The 18,550-nt window shown below is 39.1% G+C and overlaps 1 protein-coding gene and 1 long non-coding RNA gene across 12 annotated transcripts in view; both read left to right on the top strand.

Annotated features, from left to right (window-relative positions):
* Positions 1-7,845, top strand: part of B3GALT1 (beta-1,3-galactosyltransferase 1) — a 602,186-nt gene extending 594,341 nt beyond the window's left edge. For 9 of the 10 annotated variants that reach the window (XM_067741663.1, XM_067741658.1, XM_067741660.1 and 6 more), the window contains one exon: positions 1,499-4,671. In XM_067741663.1, coding sequence (XP_067597764.1) covers positions 1,728-2,708 — 981 coding nt within the window. In that variant the 5' untranslated portion in view covers positions 1,499-1,727 and the 3' untranslated portion in view covers positions 2,709-4,671. Of the gene's footprint in view, positions 1-1,498; positions 4,672-7,640 lie in introns of those variants that run through there. The other variant, XM_067741665.1, reaches the window with a different exon arrangement.
* Positions 7,846-9,246: 1,401 nt separating this feature from the next.
* Positions 9,247-18,550, top strand: part of LOC137226565 (uncharacterized) — a 115,194-nt gene continuing 105,890 nt past the window's right edge. The window contains exons 1-2 of one of the 2 annotated variants that reach the window (XR_010944404.1): positions 9,247-12,006; positions 13,363-13,469. This is a non-coding gene — a long non-coding RNA (uncharacterized lncRNA). Of the gene's footprint in view, positions 13,470-18,550 lie in introns of both variants that reach the window. The other variant, XR_010944403.1, reaches the window with a different exon arrangement.

Here is an 18,550-nt window from a genome sequence, read left to right as displayed (position 1 = left end):
ACTGCTTAAAGTTTCAGAGCTTGCTGCACAGCACACCCTTTTTATCTTTAGAGCAGAAATTCCCTCCAGAAGACCAAGGATACCGGAGCCTATATTTAGAGAGTACTTAATATGGGTCGGATGAAGGCCTGACTATGCCTAGAGTCATGCTGCTTGAAGCCATTCTAATATTCATTTAGTTAGAACCATAACTGTGCTGAGTTATGGCTGGTCTCATACGGATCATATATTCACAGTCAGTGCTTGGCTTAGACAAGAAGATGTGTATTACCTCTGCTGTTGCCCATCATGTCTTTTCATTTCATTATGACTATTGTGCTTGGAAACATGATTTTCAATCTGTAATCCCAGTTAAATTCTTTCAACACAGTGTATACATTTAAGTGCATAGTTTTCTTTAAAGCAGACTTTGGTGAAACTGATATCCATTATCTGCTATCTCTGTCCTCCAAGACACATTTTGCACATTTTGATCTAAGAAGGAAGAGATAATTTTTTACATGAATGGTTGTCGTAACCTGGCATATATTTTTGACTGACACGATAGCAGCAGAAGTTCTAGAAAGGATTACGGTTCTGAAGGACAACTTTTTCATTTGAACATCAGTTAAAGTGCTCTGTCACATCTCCGTTGAATTTGTGGCCCCCAACCTCAATGGTCTCCCTTATTATACTCCTGCCATGTTTACAGGCAAGTGTAACTAAGTAAAAAGAATTAAAAGAGGACAGTATAATGTCACCAAAGGAACATAAGGGTGAATTGCTGAAAACCACAAAAAGCGATACCATTTAGATCAGCTCCAAAATGAATGCTGCCCACTCTCTGAAGGACAGCAGGGCCATGGTCTCCATGCATGAGGGGTAAGGATATTCTCCATACGAAGCATTACAGAAAACTGAGAATGAGGAACTAACATTTGTGAGAGCCAAAATAAGGAAAAAAGTGAGAAAAGTTGGGAATTACTTCTAAGTCAAAGCCAAGGAAGACAATTTCAGCAAAGATTTTCCAGTGGTGATCGACACATTTTCAAGAACGGGGCTAGAGAAAACGAGGAGATGTTGAGAACTGATGACTTCATCAGAATCAAGCAAACCAAAACTTAGACTTGAGAAAAATGGAAGATATGAGGCCATGGGTGACATTTTCCTGGTTGAAAGAAGACTTTAGCATCAGAAAGTATTGATACTTAACTGCAAAGAAGGCCTCTTGTGAAGAGGGGGAATCTTTTTTAAAATTACGAATATTCAGTTTCCTTCATGGTTCATCTATAGTTTATAATGTATTTGCTGATACCATGGAGCTATGAATATCTGTAAACAACTCCTATCAAGGGAAGAAAGGTGGAATGCTTGTGTCAGGGAGTTGTCAATACTGATGGAAATGAATGCCTGTGTTTATTTTAATCAGCATGGGTAATCCTTATACCCTTATTATGTTTATTTGAGGATGTGAAATGACTAAGTAAATCTGAATGACAACTGTACTTTGATTTTGCAGAGTTAAGAGGAAGATTTATGAGACATGGACCCTTGTATCAGATTTGGAGAAAAGTAGAGTGAATACAGAGGTGCCAGACGGCCACTGAGACCCATGGACAGTCCTGTACTCACGCTTCTCTGTCGAACTTTAAGATTTACTAGTAATATGCTACCTTTGCCAAATGAAAAGAAACTAATGCCGAGAAGGCATACTCTTCAATATTGGGAATAGACGTGCTCTCAAGACAATGGCTTCAAAGGTCTCCTGTTTATACGTTTTGACAGTCGTGTGCTGGGCCAGCGCTCTCTGGTACTTGAGTGTCACTCGCCCTACTTCTTCCTACACTGGCTCTAAGCCATTCAGCCATCTAACAGTTGCCAGGAAAAACTTCACCTTTGGCAACATAAGAACTCGACCTATAAACCCCCATTCTTTTGAATTTCTTATAAATGAGCCCAACAAGTGTGAGAAAAACATTCCTTTCCTCGTTATCCTCATCAGCACCACCCATAAAGAATTCGATGCCCGGCAGGCGATCCGAGAGACCTGGGGGGATGAGAACAACTTTAAAGGGATCAAGATAGCCACTCTCTTCCTCCTGGGCAAGAACGCTGATCCCGTTCTCAATCAGATGGTGGAGCAAGAAAGCCAGATCTTTCACGACATTATCGTGGAGGACTTCATTGATTCCTACCATAACCTTACCCTCAAAACCTTAATGGGGATGAGGTGGGTGGCCACTTTTTGTTCAAAAGCCAAGTACGTCATGAAAACAGACAGCGACATTTTTGTCAACATGGACAACCTTATTTATAAACTACTAAAACCGTCCACCAAGCCAAGAAGAAGGTATTTTACTGGCTATGTCATCAACGGAGGGCCAATCCGAGACGTCCGCAGTAAGTGGTATATGCCTAGGGACTTGTACCCTGACAGTAACTACCCACCCTTCTGCTCGGGGACCGGCTATATCTTTTCAGCTGATGTGGCTGAACTCATTTACAAGACCTCCCTCCACACCAGGCTGCTTCACCTGGAAGATGTATATGTGGGACTGTGTCTTCGAAAGCTGGGCATCCATCCTTTCCAGAACAGTGGCTTCAATCACTGGAAAATGGCCTACAGTTTGTGTAGGTATCGCCGAGTTATCACCGTGCATCAGATCTCTCCAGAAGAAATGCACAGAATCTGGAATGACATGTCAAGCAAGAAACATCTCAGATGTTAGGATTTTTACCAATGTAAATACGTTCCTTTTCTTTTTTAAGAAATGAGGCCTAGGGTGTAGGTATTTTACAGGTGTCACCAGAGGAAATGAACTGGTGAAGGGGTTTTGTAAAAAGTGTTTTTCTTCCCACTCCTAGTTCCTTTCTTGGATTGCCGATTTACGCGTGTTAAGCTCTGCTCGTAGAAATAATACATGCGTTAAAAGCACCAGATTTCATTCTCAGGTCCTGAAGTATTGCATTTATCTCAAAAAGCAACTTCCTAACAACTGCTAGGATTTACATACTGTGCATCTGAGATAAAAATCTGGTTCTGGGAAACTAGAACTCACAGTAATGTCTTCATATCCTCTCCGCAAAAGTAAATAAGGAAATAACACTTTTTCAAAAACAATTCAGAAATAATGCACAGTCAGGGAGACACACTGGATGTGATTATTAATATTGTGTGTGCTGTTACATTGAATTTCTACATATATTGCCATGTAATGTGTACAGTATTTGCAGTTCCACTAAGAAATGAACTTAGGACTGGCAGGGAGGCTGCAGTTAAATAAATGGGAATTTAAACTTGAGAATTAAATATTCTGTATGTTTGGAAGACAACTCTGCTTGCTCATCCAAGGATTAAACCTGGTCAGCGGGTAGAATGTATATAAAATGCTACGTAACAAAATAAACTGGAGAATTTTTTTTTCCTGCTCTTTCAGAACAAACATTACCTCCAAGGAGATTTTGCCAAATGTAATCTCACCTGCTTCCCTCCATACAAGGTCACTAAATACATTTCACACTTTCTGGCTCAGGCAGATACATGTATAGAAATAAGTTGGTAGGAGGCCAGAAGGACAGTATGTCACATGGAGAAAAATATAAATTTATGTGTGCGTTACAATTAACAAAAGCTTGGCACTAGTGTCAGATGCCCCTTCCGTACCTTTGCAAAGCACATGAGAAACTATTTGAACAGGGAGCGATGTTACTGAAGGATTTAGCCCTGCTGTTGATAGATGTAATCTCTCTCACGTCTGAAACATCCGAGTACCTGTAACAGCAATGCTGTTTGGGGGTGTTCTGCAAGCTCTGTTATTGAGGTTTATAGGAAGGAAGGGTGGGGAAGCTTGGGTTCAGGTTCTATTGCTGCCATCGTGTGGGTCACTTAAGCAGGCATCCTCACTTTGCTGTGCTTCCGTTTGCTCATTTATAAAACGGCTGGAAAAAACACCTACCTCGCAGGTGCTGTGAGAGAAAATCACATTTGCTAAGTATTTTGGGATCCTTGGTTTAAAAGGTGCTACATAATGCAGTGTATCACGCATTATGCTAAATGCTAAAATAATTACATAATTACAATGATGGTCATCACTAGTAACATCATCTTAACAAAATATCTGTCAAAATACAGATCAGATATGAACTATCAGTGCACCTGATTCTTCTAAGATTTTGACTTTTCCTTCAATATGTTAGGTGTTTGGAGAAGTTTCCATTTCTCTGTCATTTCTTCAGGTTTCAATGAATAAGTTACTACTTCAGTGAATTGCCTTGATATCCCAGGCTGCTGAAAGGGAAGGCAGCTGCCTTTCTTTGGGGAGGAGCCTCTGGCTGGGGGTATATTACAGTCATTGAAGCACACGCTTTGCAAAATGTATCACATCAACTTAGATCTCAGGAAACATTTGATCTGAATTCTCAGTAAGAACTTTGAGGCCTGGTAGAGCTAGTCCACCTCTGGCAGAAGAAGAATAGACACTCAGCAAACCCACACATTGCACACTTCTACCATTCATTAGAAAACTTCTGTTTTCACTCAGAGAAAGCTCCCCAACTCAAAGAGTGTATCTTTTTTTTTTTAACCTGACCTTTGCAAGCCCCCCTAGGAGTTGATAGCAAACAAGTAGATGAAATGTACGAATGGAAGTCATGGCTTATATCTTGAAAACACCGGATCTCTTATCTCCAGCCCAAGAGAACCCAATAGGAGATAGGCCTTTCCTTCCCTTAATACGTCGTCATCTCAAGTCAGTAGGACTGCTGAGTTAAATTAGAAAATAGCATTAGGTATCCTGGAGAAAGATGGATCAGCATAAGGTGAGCCACCCTCCAACCCCCAACTCTCAACTGCTGTGCATTCCAATCGCTGGAAAAGTCTCATGACTTTGAACTTGGTTTGCCTGTCAATCATGTAGTCGAGTCAAGGCTCAGTGTCATACCAACATCTTGCGTCTACCTTATGCTCAGTCGAGCCACTTTCGGTGTCAAGGAATTGCACAGTATAAACATCATATGTGTACATCTGCGAGTCGTTTTATATGTCTGTGTGTGAGTAAATTATGAATAGAGCCCTCATCTTTAAAAGGGGCAAAAATCAGAGAATCATGTCTTACAGAACTATTTCCTAACTTTTTTATGCTAGATAGTACCCATGTGACAAACATATAAATATTCATCAAAGACCATATGTATATATTTTTCAAGGCATTCTTTTTCTTCTCCCCAGCTGTACGTATTGCTAGAAGCGGCTTGCTATGTACATTTTCTTCTGCATGGAGCTTGGTGAGGCAAGGCCACTTGTCCGGTGTTTCAATAGCCTAAAGCATGTTTGCCCTTTGTTTTTTGAACATTCCAAAAACGTTTAAGTCAAGCGATGAGGAAAAAGCTCTAATTTTCTACTTTTGTTAATTTTATGACACTGGCCAAATAGTGATTTGTTAAGCCATTTTTTAATTGATTATCATTTCTTTGACATAAAATAGTGTTTCGGATAGCATTTTACCAGGAGTCATTCAGACAATTTTTACAAAAACCTGCTGACTGTCCCTCTGCCTGTTTTGTTCATTATGCCTTGGATAACAAAAGGTATCAATACTTCGTGTCTGTACTCTTAAATTTTCATTTAAAGTTTTATTTTGGGGGAAAAAAAAAAGCTTTTTATCTTTGGTGACTAGTTTGCGTGGCTTTGTGTCTCTTGTATTGGAGCAAATGCCAGTTTCAATATATATTATTGTATTTTTATTGTATTTTTAAATAACCAGAATAAAAAAATGAAGGTCATTTTCAATTTGGAATAAATTCAGAAGAACAAAACCCCTTTGTGTGATATGACATGGGGAAAAGAAACTCTTTACAGAGAAGCTAAGGAAGGAGTTTTTTCAATCAAAGCTCTTCTATCAAAAGACAATGGAATATTTACATAAAGCATCTGGGATTCATTTTCTACCTTTCCTAATATGTGGGTTTAGGGGGGATTGATTATGTCATTTCTTCTGTAAAGGTGAAGATAGTTTTTATAAGCAACAGAGTAACTTGTGAATGAAAGAAGTAATTTACTAGAAACGCTTGATGATAATTGAAATTTAGGCATATTGTTATATATGAATGATTGTATTTATTTGTCAAAATTGTACATACTATTTCATCCACCGTACTTGTCTGTAAAAGTGCACTCTCCAGGTTTGTAGTACTACTTAGGGTTACATGGGTTGCCAGTCAAGCTGCTAACCAGAATACTATTTTTTGTATCAATGTTATAAAACTGAAAAATGACAAATAGATGCTGAAAATGTCTTTACATTCAGTTTCTTCACCTTCCTCGTGAAGTGTAAACTGTTGATTGAAAGCACGATGCTAATGTATAAGCCCATCTGTCATGAGGAAGATTATGGTTCCCTAAAGCTGATTTTTTAAACCACTGGGACAAATAAACAGAAGGAGAACATATTTTCCACTTGGCTCTTTTCTGAAAGGATCTCTTTGGTGAGATGTGATTACTGAAATTAGCTGATGCTCTGTCGTATTATTAACCTTCCCCATAACCTCAGTATAGGTGACAGTTCAAACCATTTGGAGCTCATCCGCAAGAGCCCAGGGCAACTTAACAGTCAACTCAGAGATGACATGGTTTAGTAGACTATGGGCTACTCCAGGATTTAGGAAACTATTATCTCCCTTGCCCTTTGGCGGCCTCATGAAAGTCTCTGTGTTGAATTTTATGGGTGAACATGCCAAGAAATTCCAATCCAGAGAGCATTATACTGATAATGTATGGTGAACTAGGATATGTCAAATCTAAGGCAAAAGTGTCATTCTTATGTTTCACCCACATGTATCCTTTGGAATACTTCATACTCTTTTAAAAGTTTGATGGGACTGGAAAAGTGCTATTCAGGCATTCTTTACAGCTGACAAGTAGATGCTGATTGCTGATGCCTCACTTTGCAAGCAAGAGACTAATAGCTCTTTAAGAGACAAAAGTTCCTTTCATTATCCATCTGATCTAGCTAAATAGGTCTTCACTTTTTAATGGATATTAAACTTTGGATCTACTAACCCTGTACCTCGGAGTTCAAAAGGTGAAGTCCATCAGGTAAGCTGAAACGTGAGTAGAACGATGAAAACATGAAATAGATTTGTACTCAATGTGACTTTTTAAAAGGACCGACATCAAGAGCAGTGTTCTAAAAGTATGGTCTCAGACGGGGAACATCAGTGTCAAGTGGGAATTTATTAGAAACGCAAATTCTTAGGCTCCACCAGAAACTTGGGGGTGTGGCTCAGCGTTCTATTTTAACAAGCCCTTTACGTGATTTTCTTGCCCCTTAAAGTTGAGAACACTGATCAGGAGCAGGGGTTGGCAAACCACACTCTGAACCACATCTTTCTAAGAATGGATTCACAATGAACATTTGCAATGACTTAAAGATAGGAGACACTAACGTTGAATTCCGACTAAGCAAAATATTATCCCAACAGGAAGAATTCTGCTTTTCTCATTAGTAGATGTGTATTGCAAAAAACAAAATTGTACTTAATTATTATTTTATTATATTTTGAACCCATCGATACAGAAACTGCCAACATTTGTACTTTCCTGTATCTTCAACTTTGCCTGTTGGCCTGCAAGCTTAAAATATTTATTATCTGGTCCTTTACAGGAAAAGTTTGGCAACCGCTGATTTAGAGAAACAGGAAAACATCTGAAGAAGCTGCTACATATGAAATTCCTCCACTTGTCAATGAAAAGTCACATCAGTAAAGCATCCTGGAATTGTCTCCATGCAACCAGGGAGATGACAATAGAGTTATGATAATGAATTGCATTAAAAACCGACAGCTGCATATATTTTTAAACTATTTCATTTGTCTCTCTCATAGTGATTTTTTTAAATGATAGAAGCTTGATTCTAATTGTAACAATTACCCAAAGCTTAATTAATATATTGCTTAAAGATGTGTGGGTAGTAGACCTAAGAGGGTGGGTTTCATATATAGCTCGATTATCATAATTACAAGCATTCTATTTTCTCATTTACTTAATTGATTGTTATAGCTTTCCAGATGAATTCATGCTGCTGAAAGAGAATTGAATACGTTGCTGAGAGGAAAAAAAAAACAGAAATGGGGCTGTTTAGAAAAGCAAGGTGTCCCAGAATATAATCTATGTGAGCATGAAAAATTGCCCTCGATAATATTCCCTTACCTCTTTGGTTAAAAGAGGCATTTTTGTGAAATGAAAAAGAAATGAATGAACAAGTATTACTGATTCAACTACATGTACAATAACAGAGGCTCCACTGTCTCTTCAGCCAGAGGTGCCTAGCACTCAAGAAGAATTTTCCATTTAGTTTTCCTTATAGAATCTATTAGTTTGGTACACTGTGTCAACTGTTTGTTATGCCTCTTGCAATGACCTCAGTCCTCACCTGGAGGGAGCATGGCATGAGAGGTGATTTATTCTCTCTCTGAGGTTTATTCCAGAGCACTTCCTCAGCAGTGGCTGCCTGATATGGCAGGCTGGGAAGACTTACGTGTGGGCGTTTTGTGATGAAGACTGTTTTTCAGCAGAGACAAGATGACCTCACCGAGCATGAGGTGAGGAAAAAGAAAACATCGGAGACTTTCTCCCATTGCAAAGCCTTAAATTTTCAGTGCCCATTACCCTGTTTTGTCATTGTCTTTGTTGTTGTTTATTCCTAACAATAGCCCCCATGAGGTAGATGCTGCTGTTACCTCAATTGACAGATTAGGAAACTGAGGCAACAAAGAATTTCATAACTTTCAGGGCAAACTCAGGTCCTCTGGCTCTAAGAGCCATATTCTTAACCAACACAGCTGCATCTCAAAGGTAAGAACATATACACCCACACATACCCACGTCTTATGCAACACAGTGTAATTTTTTAAATTTGTTTTCAGATTGGAACTTCCCCCCCTTTCTTATTTTGTTATGATTTACATACTTTAAAATTTACCCTTTTGAAGTGTACAGTTAGTTTTAACAAATGCATATGTTCCAGTAACCACCATCATAGTCAAGACATAGAACAGTTCCATCACCTCCCCCACAAATTCTCTCACACCTCTTCATAATCAGCCCCCTTCTCTACCCTCTGGCTATCACTGATCTGTTTCCAAACTTCTGTTTTACATGAGATTTGCATCTTATTCAGTAGCCACCATATAGATGTTTAATGTTTGTTGTCAATCGTGCTTTTTTCTAAGGTAATGTGTTTGTCAGTTCACATTCTCTTGTGTATCAACTTAATTTTTTTGCCTGTTTGTTTTGCTTTGCTTACTTTTGCTTTAAAAAAAGGTTTTGTTTAGAAAAAGTTTCTTCGGATAACCCATTATGACAACTTAGTACAAAGAAAAGGAAAAATCTGAAAAGGAAGACAATGGAAAAAGACAACACATCTTAAGATAATAGTTAAACAACATGAAAGTACAGGTAAAAGATTCAGGAATTTTAAAATAAACCACCATTGGTTTGATAATATCCAAATCTAATGAATATTAATAAGAAGGTGCAAGTCAAAAATCTATAACCCCACTCACTCTGATCTAACCGAACTCACTGGGAACTTTAATAGAGCTTCTGTCCTTCAGAGCTCACACACACATTTCTCTGGAGTAGAAAGAACGATCTATAAGCTCAGTTATACTTTTTCCCCTCTTGGAAGCAAAGGACCCTCTGGAGAGGCATCCATCACTTGCGAGCTCATTAAGAAGGCAAGCGCTCTCTGCACTCGGGGATTTGTCTCAAACCACACTCAGACGAGCTCTGCTTCTGTACCTGCCTGTGCTTCCTTTCTATGGGTTTCTTCAACGTATGCTAGTTCACATTTCCTTTAGGAAAAGGTAACTTCACCACTACAAGCTTCTCTTCAGACTTCCTCGGCAGAAGTATCTGAGTTAACTGGAAAGCATGCCATTGGTAACAATGTGCCCCTCCGTCTGGGAGGCCATCCAAGCTACAGGCAGCATGGGTGTGGGAGAGAAACAGGAGACTGGAGCACGCAGGCCAGCATGAAGGACATGTATGCTCTACAGCAATGCTTCTCAGACGGTAACGTGCCTAGTGATTACCTGGGAATCTTGCTAAAATGCAGATTAATAGTTCGGGGTATAACCCAAGGTTCTTATTTTCTTATAAGCTCTCAGACAATGCTGATACTGTTCGTACACGGACTGCCCTTAGTAGCAAGACTCTAGGATTCAAGGTACCAGCAGTCAATAAGCATTTGTGGGGCTTCCCTGGTGGCACAGTAGTTAAGAATCTGCCTGCCAATGCAGGGGACATGGGTTCGAGCCCTGGTCCAGGAAGATACGACATGGCACGGAGCAACTAAACCCGTGCGCCACAACTACTGAGCCTGCGCTCTAGAGCCCGCAAGCCACAACTACTGAAGCCCACGCGCCTAGAGCCCGTGCTCCACAACAAGAGAAGCCACCACAATGAGAAACCCACGCACCGCAATGAAGAGTAGCCCCCGCTCGATGCAACTAGAGAAAGCCCATGTGCAGCAACGAATACCCAATGCAGCCAAAAAAAAAAAAAGTCAATTTATTTTAAAAAAAATAAGCCTCTGTTATGGACTGCACTAGGGGCCTTTGTGTATATTGCCTCTAAATCTTCACAAAAACTTGTTGGAAGGTGTTAAAGATTGAGTGAGGTTTGACTCTCTGGTATAATCTTAGGTTAGAAACTCATTCTTCTTACTTCTTTTATATAGTTTTTCTCTAAGTCCTTATGAGAGAAGGTTGAGGTCCTAGAGGAAGCAATACACCCAAGAAACAAAAACAATGGGAAGCAAAATACCACAATGTTATTTCGCTGGTACAGTGCCCAGTAGCCCAATACAGGATTCTATCTTAAAACCAAGTTGCAACTGATAACTTAGGTCCAGATCAAAGATGGCTTCATCTGCTCACCAACCACCAAATGCTTACCAAGCCTAAGGAGAAGGATACTATCCCGCAGGTAGAGGAGAAAGAGGAAAGCACGTACGGCCAGGCTACAGGGCTCCTGGTACTGGAGCACAGAGACAACAGGAACAGAAGAAAAGCAGCAGAGAGAGAAACACACACGTATGTCATCTGCCAACAAACAGTGACCCCCAAACAGGCATAAATGTGGCCTAACCATCATCTTGGAATATGGCCATTCAGAGGAGCAGTGTTTAGGGTGAGAGGAAGGAAGTTTTTCTGGCATGGAATCAGAAGCTAGGTGGTCCCTCCTAAGTAAGGAATCCAGCATTTATTATTGGTACCACTTTGGAGATGAGGAATCCAGGAGTCAAAGTAAGAGACTTCTCCTGGGTCCAAAATTGGTAACCAGAAAGATAGTATTCAAACTCTAGGTCTTTTGACTGGAGTCCAAATGCTTTTTTCCATTATATCATACTCTTTTCTATTCCATTTGCAATTTTGGAAACAAAAGAGGGGGAAACCCTGGTTTTAAAGGTTAGACGTAGCATTATATCCAAGACCAAAAGGGCAGTCAGTGCTTGAAGTGCTTGAAAGTCAGTATATCAAAAAGACCCAGAGTCCAGATATGCAGCCCAAAGAGTATGCAGATAGCTGAGAAAATAGCCTCAGAATCTAGGCAAGAGTCAGAGAAATAGGTTCAGAACATCCATCAGAATTACTTAATATTAAGTGGCAAAAAACAGAGAAGCAGATTTTTCAGGCAGAAACTCTCATCCAGGGATACTTTTAACTGCCATGTCTTGGGTTGGCTACAGGTTTCTCAGAGGGAGGGCTGTAACTCTGCTTTGAATCTGGAGGCGACCTAGATCAGATGCAGCCACAAATCACATAAATGTTTTCCAACAAGAACACCAAGCACACTTTGCAAAGGCTTTGCATGTGCTTTTTTATTTCCAAGTTAAACAGAGGGAGGAGAAAATGACTCTAAAGTGACAAAGGAGAAGTCAGCAACAGAGACAATGAGGACTTTGAAAGGAGACCAGGAGCAAAGAGCAGGAAGAAAGGGAAGAGAAGAGAAAGCAGTTAACTCAGGTGAGGTGGAAGGTTGGGGAAGGGTCACACCTGTTTTCATTTTATGTTGACCAATGCTTCTTTGCTTTTGCTTTCGCTTTTGCTTTTGCTTTTGTGAAAAGTATCTAAGTGTCATAGATTTCGATCCATTTTCCAGCAAATTCTCTTGCAGCTAGAGAAGTAAAGAAAAAGGAGGGGAGCAGGGAGGCTCCCCAGAGGCAGTTTGCAATCGTGCTTTTTTCTAAGGTAATGTGTTTGTCGGTTCACATTCTCTTGTGTATCAGCTTGATTTTTTGCTTGTTTGTTTGTTTTGCTTTGCTTACTTTTGCTTTAAAATTATTCTCATTTCTGATGCCCATACCAGAAATGCTACATTCTTTTGCATTAAATTTTGTAGGATTGCTATGGACTGGATCACAGAAATTAGACCTGCTTGGATTTCCATGGGCCTGGATTAAATATTAAGTGAAATACCTAACATTTTAAGTAGAGAAAGAGATGGTTAGATATTTTTTTCTCCACACTAGAAAGCAGGTATAATGTAGAGCAACCTAGGTTTAAAGTCAATATAAAGAGATTCACATTAAGTTTCTGATAAACTATAAAACCAATTTTAGTTGAGAAAGCTGTCATTTTGCTTCCTTACCCTTGGGGAGAGGCAGAATGTTGATGGAAGTCCATGAAGGCATATTCATTGATTCAACCATTCACTCAATGTATATTCCTTGAAGGCTGACTAGGAACCAGATGCACTGTTAGCACAAAGTGTTATACATTTTAGGAGCGGGTTTTCCAATATTCTTTCAAAGCTAAAGCTTCTTTGTTACTCAGAATCAGAATATGCTTAGAATTCCTAATCCCTGGTTACCTTAGTAGGAGATCCTTCACTTTATTTTTATTTTTTTTTTTTTTCTCTTCACTTTAGAACGACTTGTGATCCCATGATCATCAAGGCAGAATTGTTTATAGCTTGGTTTGTGGATTCAGCATTATGAATAAACCTAATGCATTAGAATAAAGGTTAGTGTCTGTCAACCAGAAAAGAAATATAGCAATGCATATGTAGTCCTACATGTTTGTCTCTCAAATGCTAAATCCATTCTCATAGCAACAAATATTGTCTTCGAGCCCCAGCCCCAAACAGGAAACAGTAGGTTTAATTTACATTGTGTGCTGATACTTCTGTTTCTTCAAACAAATGGAAGATTACCAGGACTTTAAACAGGTTTAATAATTGAAGATGAAAATGTACTTCTGTGAAATTAAGAGAAGCAGATTGCACAATGGGTAATAGAATTTGCTGAAAAGCTTTGAGGAAGCAGACCTGTCCCAGCTCCCTGTCCTGAGTCAACAGCCATGCCCAATGTGTATTCGCAGCTATGCATGTGCAACTGGACATGGTTTGAAATCTCCAGACCGTTCAGCAGTCGCCCCACCAGGGCTGAGGCACCTCTCAGCTTGACTGATCTCCACCTACATACAAAGTAAGTGCTTGTTTAAAGTCTCTCCTAAAGCGAGGCAGCCACTCCATGGTCTTGGATGATCTCCCCAATGCAAACCTCTGTTTTACCCAAACTTCAAGACTCAGGTCAAATATTGCTCATTGATGTTCTTGATTGCCTTTCCATAATTCAAAGAAAGGTGCAGGTGTGGGCAATCATATATTATGAGAGCTGAGGGACTTCTCAAAATGAAAATCCTTCAGAAATGCATTTGATGATGCCATGTAATCTCCCTAAATATGAAGTTCACCCACTATAATGCTATAGTCACAAATACCCTCTAGTATCAATCCACTGGGATAAGGGGAAGATTCCCTGGATCATTGCCCTTCATGTTGAAAGAGCTGATGAGCTCCTTTAGAATGGATCAAACAATGATTGCCAACCTTAAACTTTGCAGACATTATTTATCTTCTCCCAAATTGTGTTGATCTTTCAAAGAACCAAGTTTGGGGTTCATTTATTTTTCTCTATTGCTTTTATTTTCCTATTTTATTGATTTCCACCCTGGTCTGTATTACTTCTATCCTTCTGCTTACTTTCGGTTTAATTTTTTTGTTTGTTTTTTGCTTCATTTTGTCTTTTTTTCTTTTAAGTTTCTTTTGGTGAAGTTTGGATTATTTATGTTAGACCTACCTTCTTTTCTGATATAGGCTTCTTTGGGTTATATATTTCCCCTAGGCCATTGCATTAGCTGCATCCTATAAATTCTGATATGTTTTGTTTTTGTTTTCATTCAGTTCAAAATATTTTCTAATATCCCTTGTGATTTTTTGGACTCATATATTATTTAGAAGCGTATTGTTTAATTTTCAAATATTTAAAGATTTTCCAATGTCTTTCTAATTGTTGATCTCCAGTTAAGTTTCATCATGGTTGGCAAACATACTTTGAATGATTTCATTTATTTTAAATCTATTGTGATTTACCGTTTTGTAGCTGCATATATAGTCTATCCTGGAAGATTTTCATATGCACTTGAAAATAATTTATATTTGGCTGTTATTTATAATTTTATTCTCTCTCTATTGATATTCTCTATTTATTAAACCATTGTTCTCATAGTTTACTTCTTTAGACATAGCTTTCTTTGATTCTTTAAACATATTTATTATGGCTGATTTAAAGACTTTGTCTAGTATTCATCATCTGGACTTCCTTAGGGACAATTTCTATTGAGTGTTTTGTTCCTCCAGATGGGTAATACTTTCCTGTTTCTTGGTATGTCTCATAATTTTTTGTTGAAAACTGGACATTTTAAATAATACAATATGCCAGTTCTGGAAATTAGATTTCTCTCCCCTCCTCAGGGTTCGTTATTATTGCTGTTTGTTGTGGTAGTTATTAACTATTTCTTTGTTTAGTGATCTTCCTGGACTAACTTTGTAAAGTCTATATTCTTTGTTGTATTGGCCACTGAAGTCTCTATTCAGTAAGGTTAGTGGCCAACTAGTGATTAGATAGAGACTTCTTTCTTTTGAAATTCTTGGGGTTTGCTTTTTTGGTTTTTATTTTTTTGGATAGAGGTTTCTTTAAATGCCTTGAACCAATATGTTTTCCAGCCTTTGCAAAGGGGCTGTATGTGTGCATGCTTGGCCATGCTTTCAGTGCTCTGGAAAGCTGTTTACAACTCTACCTTTGGCTTCACTTTCTGCTTGCACAGAGATTCTGAGTTAGCTAGAGTTATGACCATCAGGCCTTCTTAAGTCTTTCCTGGGCAAATACATAGCCTGGTACATATTCGTGGCCTTTTTGACTCCCAGGAATATGCCAGAACTACTTTTCAAAGCCCCCTATGGACGTCTCATTCTCCAGGATTTCTTTGAAGAATTTGGTCAGCCTCTTGTTAGTCCTGCTGGTAACACTGTCTCAGGCAGCTATGATGTTAAACAATTGCCACTGATTGTATTTGACAAATGCTCTATGGGTAGGGCTGTTTTCACAGAGTGAGATCCATGTCAGTTGCAGTAAAGGCAAGCCCTGAGAATGGAGCCCATCAGCAAGTTGCCAGGCAGGTCAAATAGTGACAACTCTCTGGTTATGGGGTATTTGGGGAGTTCCAAACGCATCGTGGGTTTCTGGGCTGCTGGTCAAATAGTGACAACTCTCTGGTTATGGGGTATTTGGGGAGTTCCAAACGTATCGTGGGTTTCTGGGCTGCTGGTTTCCACAGCTACCATAGTTGTTTTCAAGACTATTGCAGAGCTAGGGAGAGGTGGATAAGACTGGCAAATTAATACCCCACAAAGCTTGCTGTTCTTATAAAGGTCCAGCCATATTTCTTAAATAAACACTCCTCAGATCGTTGCAAGGCTTTAGTTAATTTACAGAGCTCTGATAAAGTTCATTTTGACAGTTGAGAGTTTTTTCTAATATTCTCACTGCTTTCATGGAGGAGCAGATTTTCAGAGGTCCTTATTCTACTATTCTGGAAAATGATAGTTGACAGTTCTTTGATTCATTCTCTCATTCACACAGTACCTGATAAAGGAGTGCTTTTTCATTCAGCAAATATTTATTGTTATTTAGCGTATGCCAAAAATTATTGTGCTAGGTATAGCTGAAACACAGTGTTAGAAGGGGGCGGCTGTAGAACATAGGGAGTAACTTAAAGGTTTTAAAGCAGACTAGGTAGTGGTAGTGGGGTATTCAAGGTAGTGGCAGTGGAGCTTGGATTAGACTGAAGAGTCATGTTCGGATTCAAATAGAATAGGTATAGATGACCACTTAAGTGCAAGACGGAGGGAGCAGGTGGTGCAACATTTTCAGCATTCCTTTGTCAGTTCCCCCTTGTCAGTACGATTTGTCAGTATCCTTTGTAACATAGATGCTCTCATACACAATCCGATATGGGAACATATGTATATGTATAACTGATTCACTTTGTTATAAAGCAGAAACTAACACACCATTGTAAAGCAATTATACTCCAATTAAGATGTTAAAAAAACAATAAAATAAAATAAATGCATGCACACATACACACACACAAAAAAAATAGTCTAGGTGTGTTCAGTGGTCCATCATCCCTAAACCACCTAAGCTTGGGATAGCTGGACTCATATTAAGCCTGCAATCAACTCAAACCTCCAACTTTTTTTTCCCATAAATGAACTCTTGCCTCCTCCTTTGTTACTCTGACTGAAGGAATGTGTGGGGAAGGGGAAGACAGGGAGGTATAGGTGGCTGCTCAGATCATTAGATGATCTTCATTCAATAGTGTTTATTCTTAATTAGCCATAGTGAGATTTTAATGTTTTAAACCTTCTTACAGAAAGTATGAAAAAGAAAAAAATATCAGCTATTAATCACACCATTCTAATGCAATTATTATTATTCTATATGTTCCCTTTAAATAATTCTCCTGTGTCTATTTTACTTATTAGTAACATTTGCCATGCAATCTGGAATCTTATCTTTGTTACTTAGTTATAAACGTTTTTCGTGTGTGTTGCTCTGCTCTCTGTATATGTTGTTTTTAGTGGATACGTTACATTTCTGCTGGGGAACGTATTTTAATTTAATTAAAATGTCTACTACTATCAGACATTTCTGTCAAAGTGGCTCATCATTCCAAGAAGACTGAGAATCACTGGGTTAGTAAATTGTATATGAAAATCGTTTATTATTTTCAGCTTTCTAAATAGAATTGCTACCTATCAGAAAAAGCACTAAGTTCACTAGCATCCATGAAGAGGGAAACATAGCCTGTGGTTCTCTTGCAGGACAGAGCACATCTCTGGTGCTTTGGGGGCAGCCGTTCGACCATGCACCTAGGCTTCTCCAGTGAAAGCCTAATTCAGCAAATATCAGGGTTTGGCATCTAGAGGAAGCACTGTTCTAGCAACAGAGAGCGCACCAGCATCTTCAGATCCTTACATTGATTTCAGCTTCCCTCTTAGGGACCTAGATGGGTCTTTATTTCTCACAGACAAAAAGGAATCAAACGCCTGTGTTTAAGCAGGAACATTTACACGGTCTAGGCAGCTATCTGCCACACTTTCCTCAAAGTTTATTTTATTCTATTCCCAGGAAAATAGACTGTGGAATCGGTTAAGAAGAGTCCTGTTCACAGTACCCAGCACACCCTCTGTACGCGCAAAGCCTTATTCAGTTTATTTTGAAATAAGCTCATGCTGGGAAGGGCTGCTTTTCTAAAAGTTGGGAAATGAAAGAGACAGTAGCAGATGCTCACTTGCAGTTTCAAAAAGAATAAAGTGATCAAAATACCCTGCCAGCTTCGTTTATTAGATAATTAGCAGTTCTCCTCCTATATCAATTGTCATTCAGCCAAAAGAGGTGTAAGTTTCCTTTCCCCAATTCCCGTTTCACATGCACCCACGTTTTGTGTGACTATGCAGAAACAAGCCAGAAGCTGTCTTTTCTTTGGCCTAAATAAACTCCATCTTCAAAGACTTACCCTCCCACACAGAGGTTTGGGGTGACCCTGGGTGCATAACCCAAAGAGAGTTTCACTTTTGTTGAGATAAATGGAAGCGAGTAAGTTCAGGACTGAAAGGGGCCGTTGAGATCATCTAGTCCAGTGAGTCTCAAACACTATCCATTTGCCAGTCTAGCTGATTACAAAAAACTTACCACTGGAGCTTTTAATAATACAGGTGATCACACCTCAACTCCAAGGATTCTAACAATGGGACGACATTGATGGATGATTCTTCTGCTTGGCCATGTTTGCAAACCATTTTTAAATGAGAAAATGGAGGCCCAGAGAGAATGATATTCAATCAGTTATTCAATCAGTTATCAGGTATCTGTCAATCAGCTATTGACAGAGGTGAATCAAAATTCCCAGTCCTAGTTTTTCCATTCTATTGCCCTGTCTTCCTAAAATTATAACTACAGGCTAAGTGCCTTCAGATACATTGAGGGTTCACAGAATAAAGCTCTAATGAGTTAAACGATCACTCATTTTGAGAGCAAAGCACTGTTTTCTTAAGTAAAGAAGACCCCCAGTGACTAAATATTTAACCATAGAATTCTAGTTAAAATGCTTTTTACATTTCCTAGGCTCTTCCCTATTACCTCAGCACAGCCTCACCTAC

The sequence above is a fragment of the Pseudorca crassidens genome, chromosome 6 (genome assembly GCF_039906515.1).
Source record: "Pseudorca crassidens isolate mPseCra1 chromosome 6, mPseCra1.hap1, whole genome shotgun sequence".
Classification (NCBI taxonomy): Eukaryota; Metazoa; Chordata; class Mammalia; order Artiodactyla; family Delphinidae; genus Pseudorca; species Pseudorca crassidens.
This window is presented reverse-complemented; position numbering and strand designations above follow the sequence as displayed.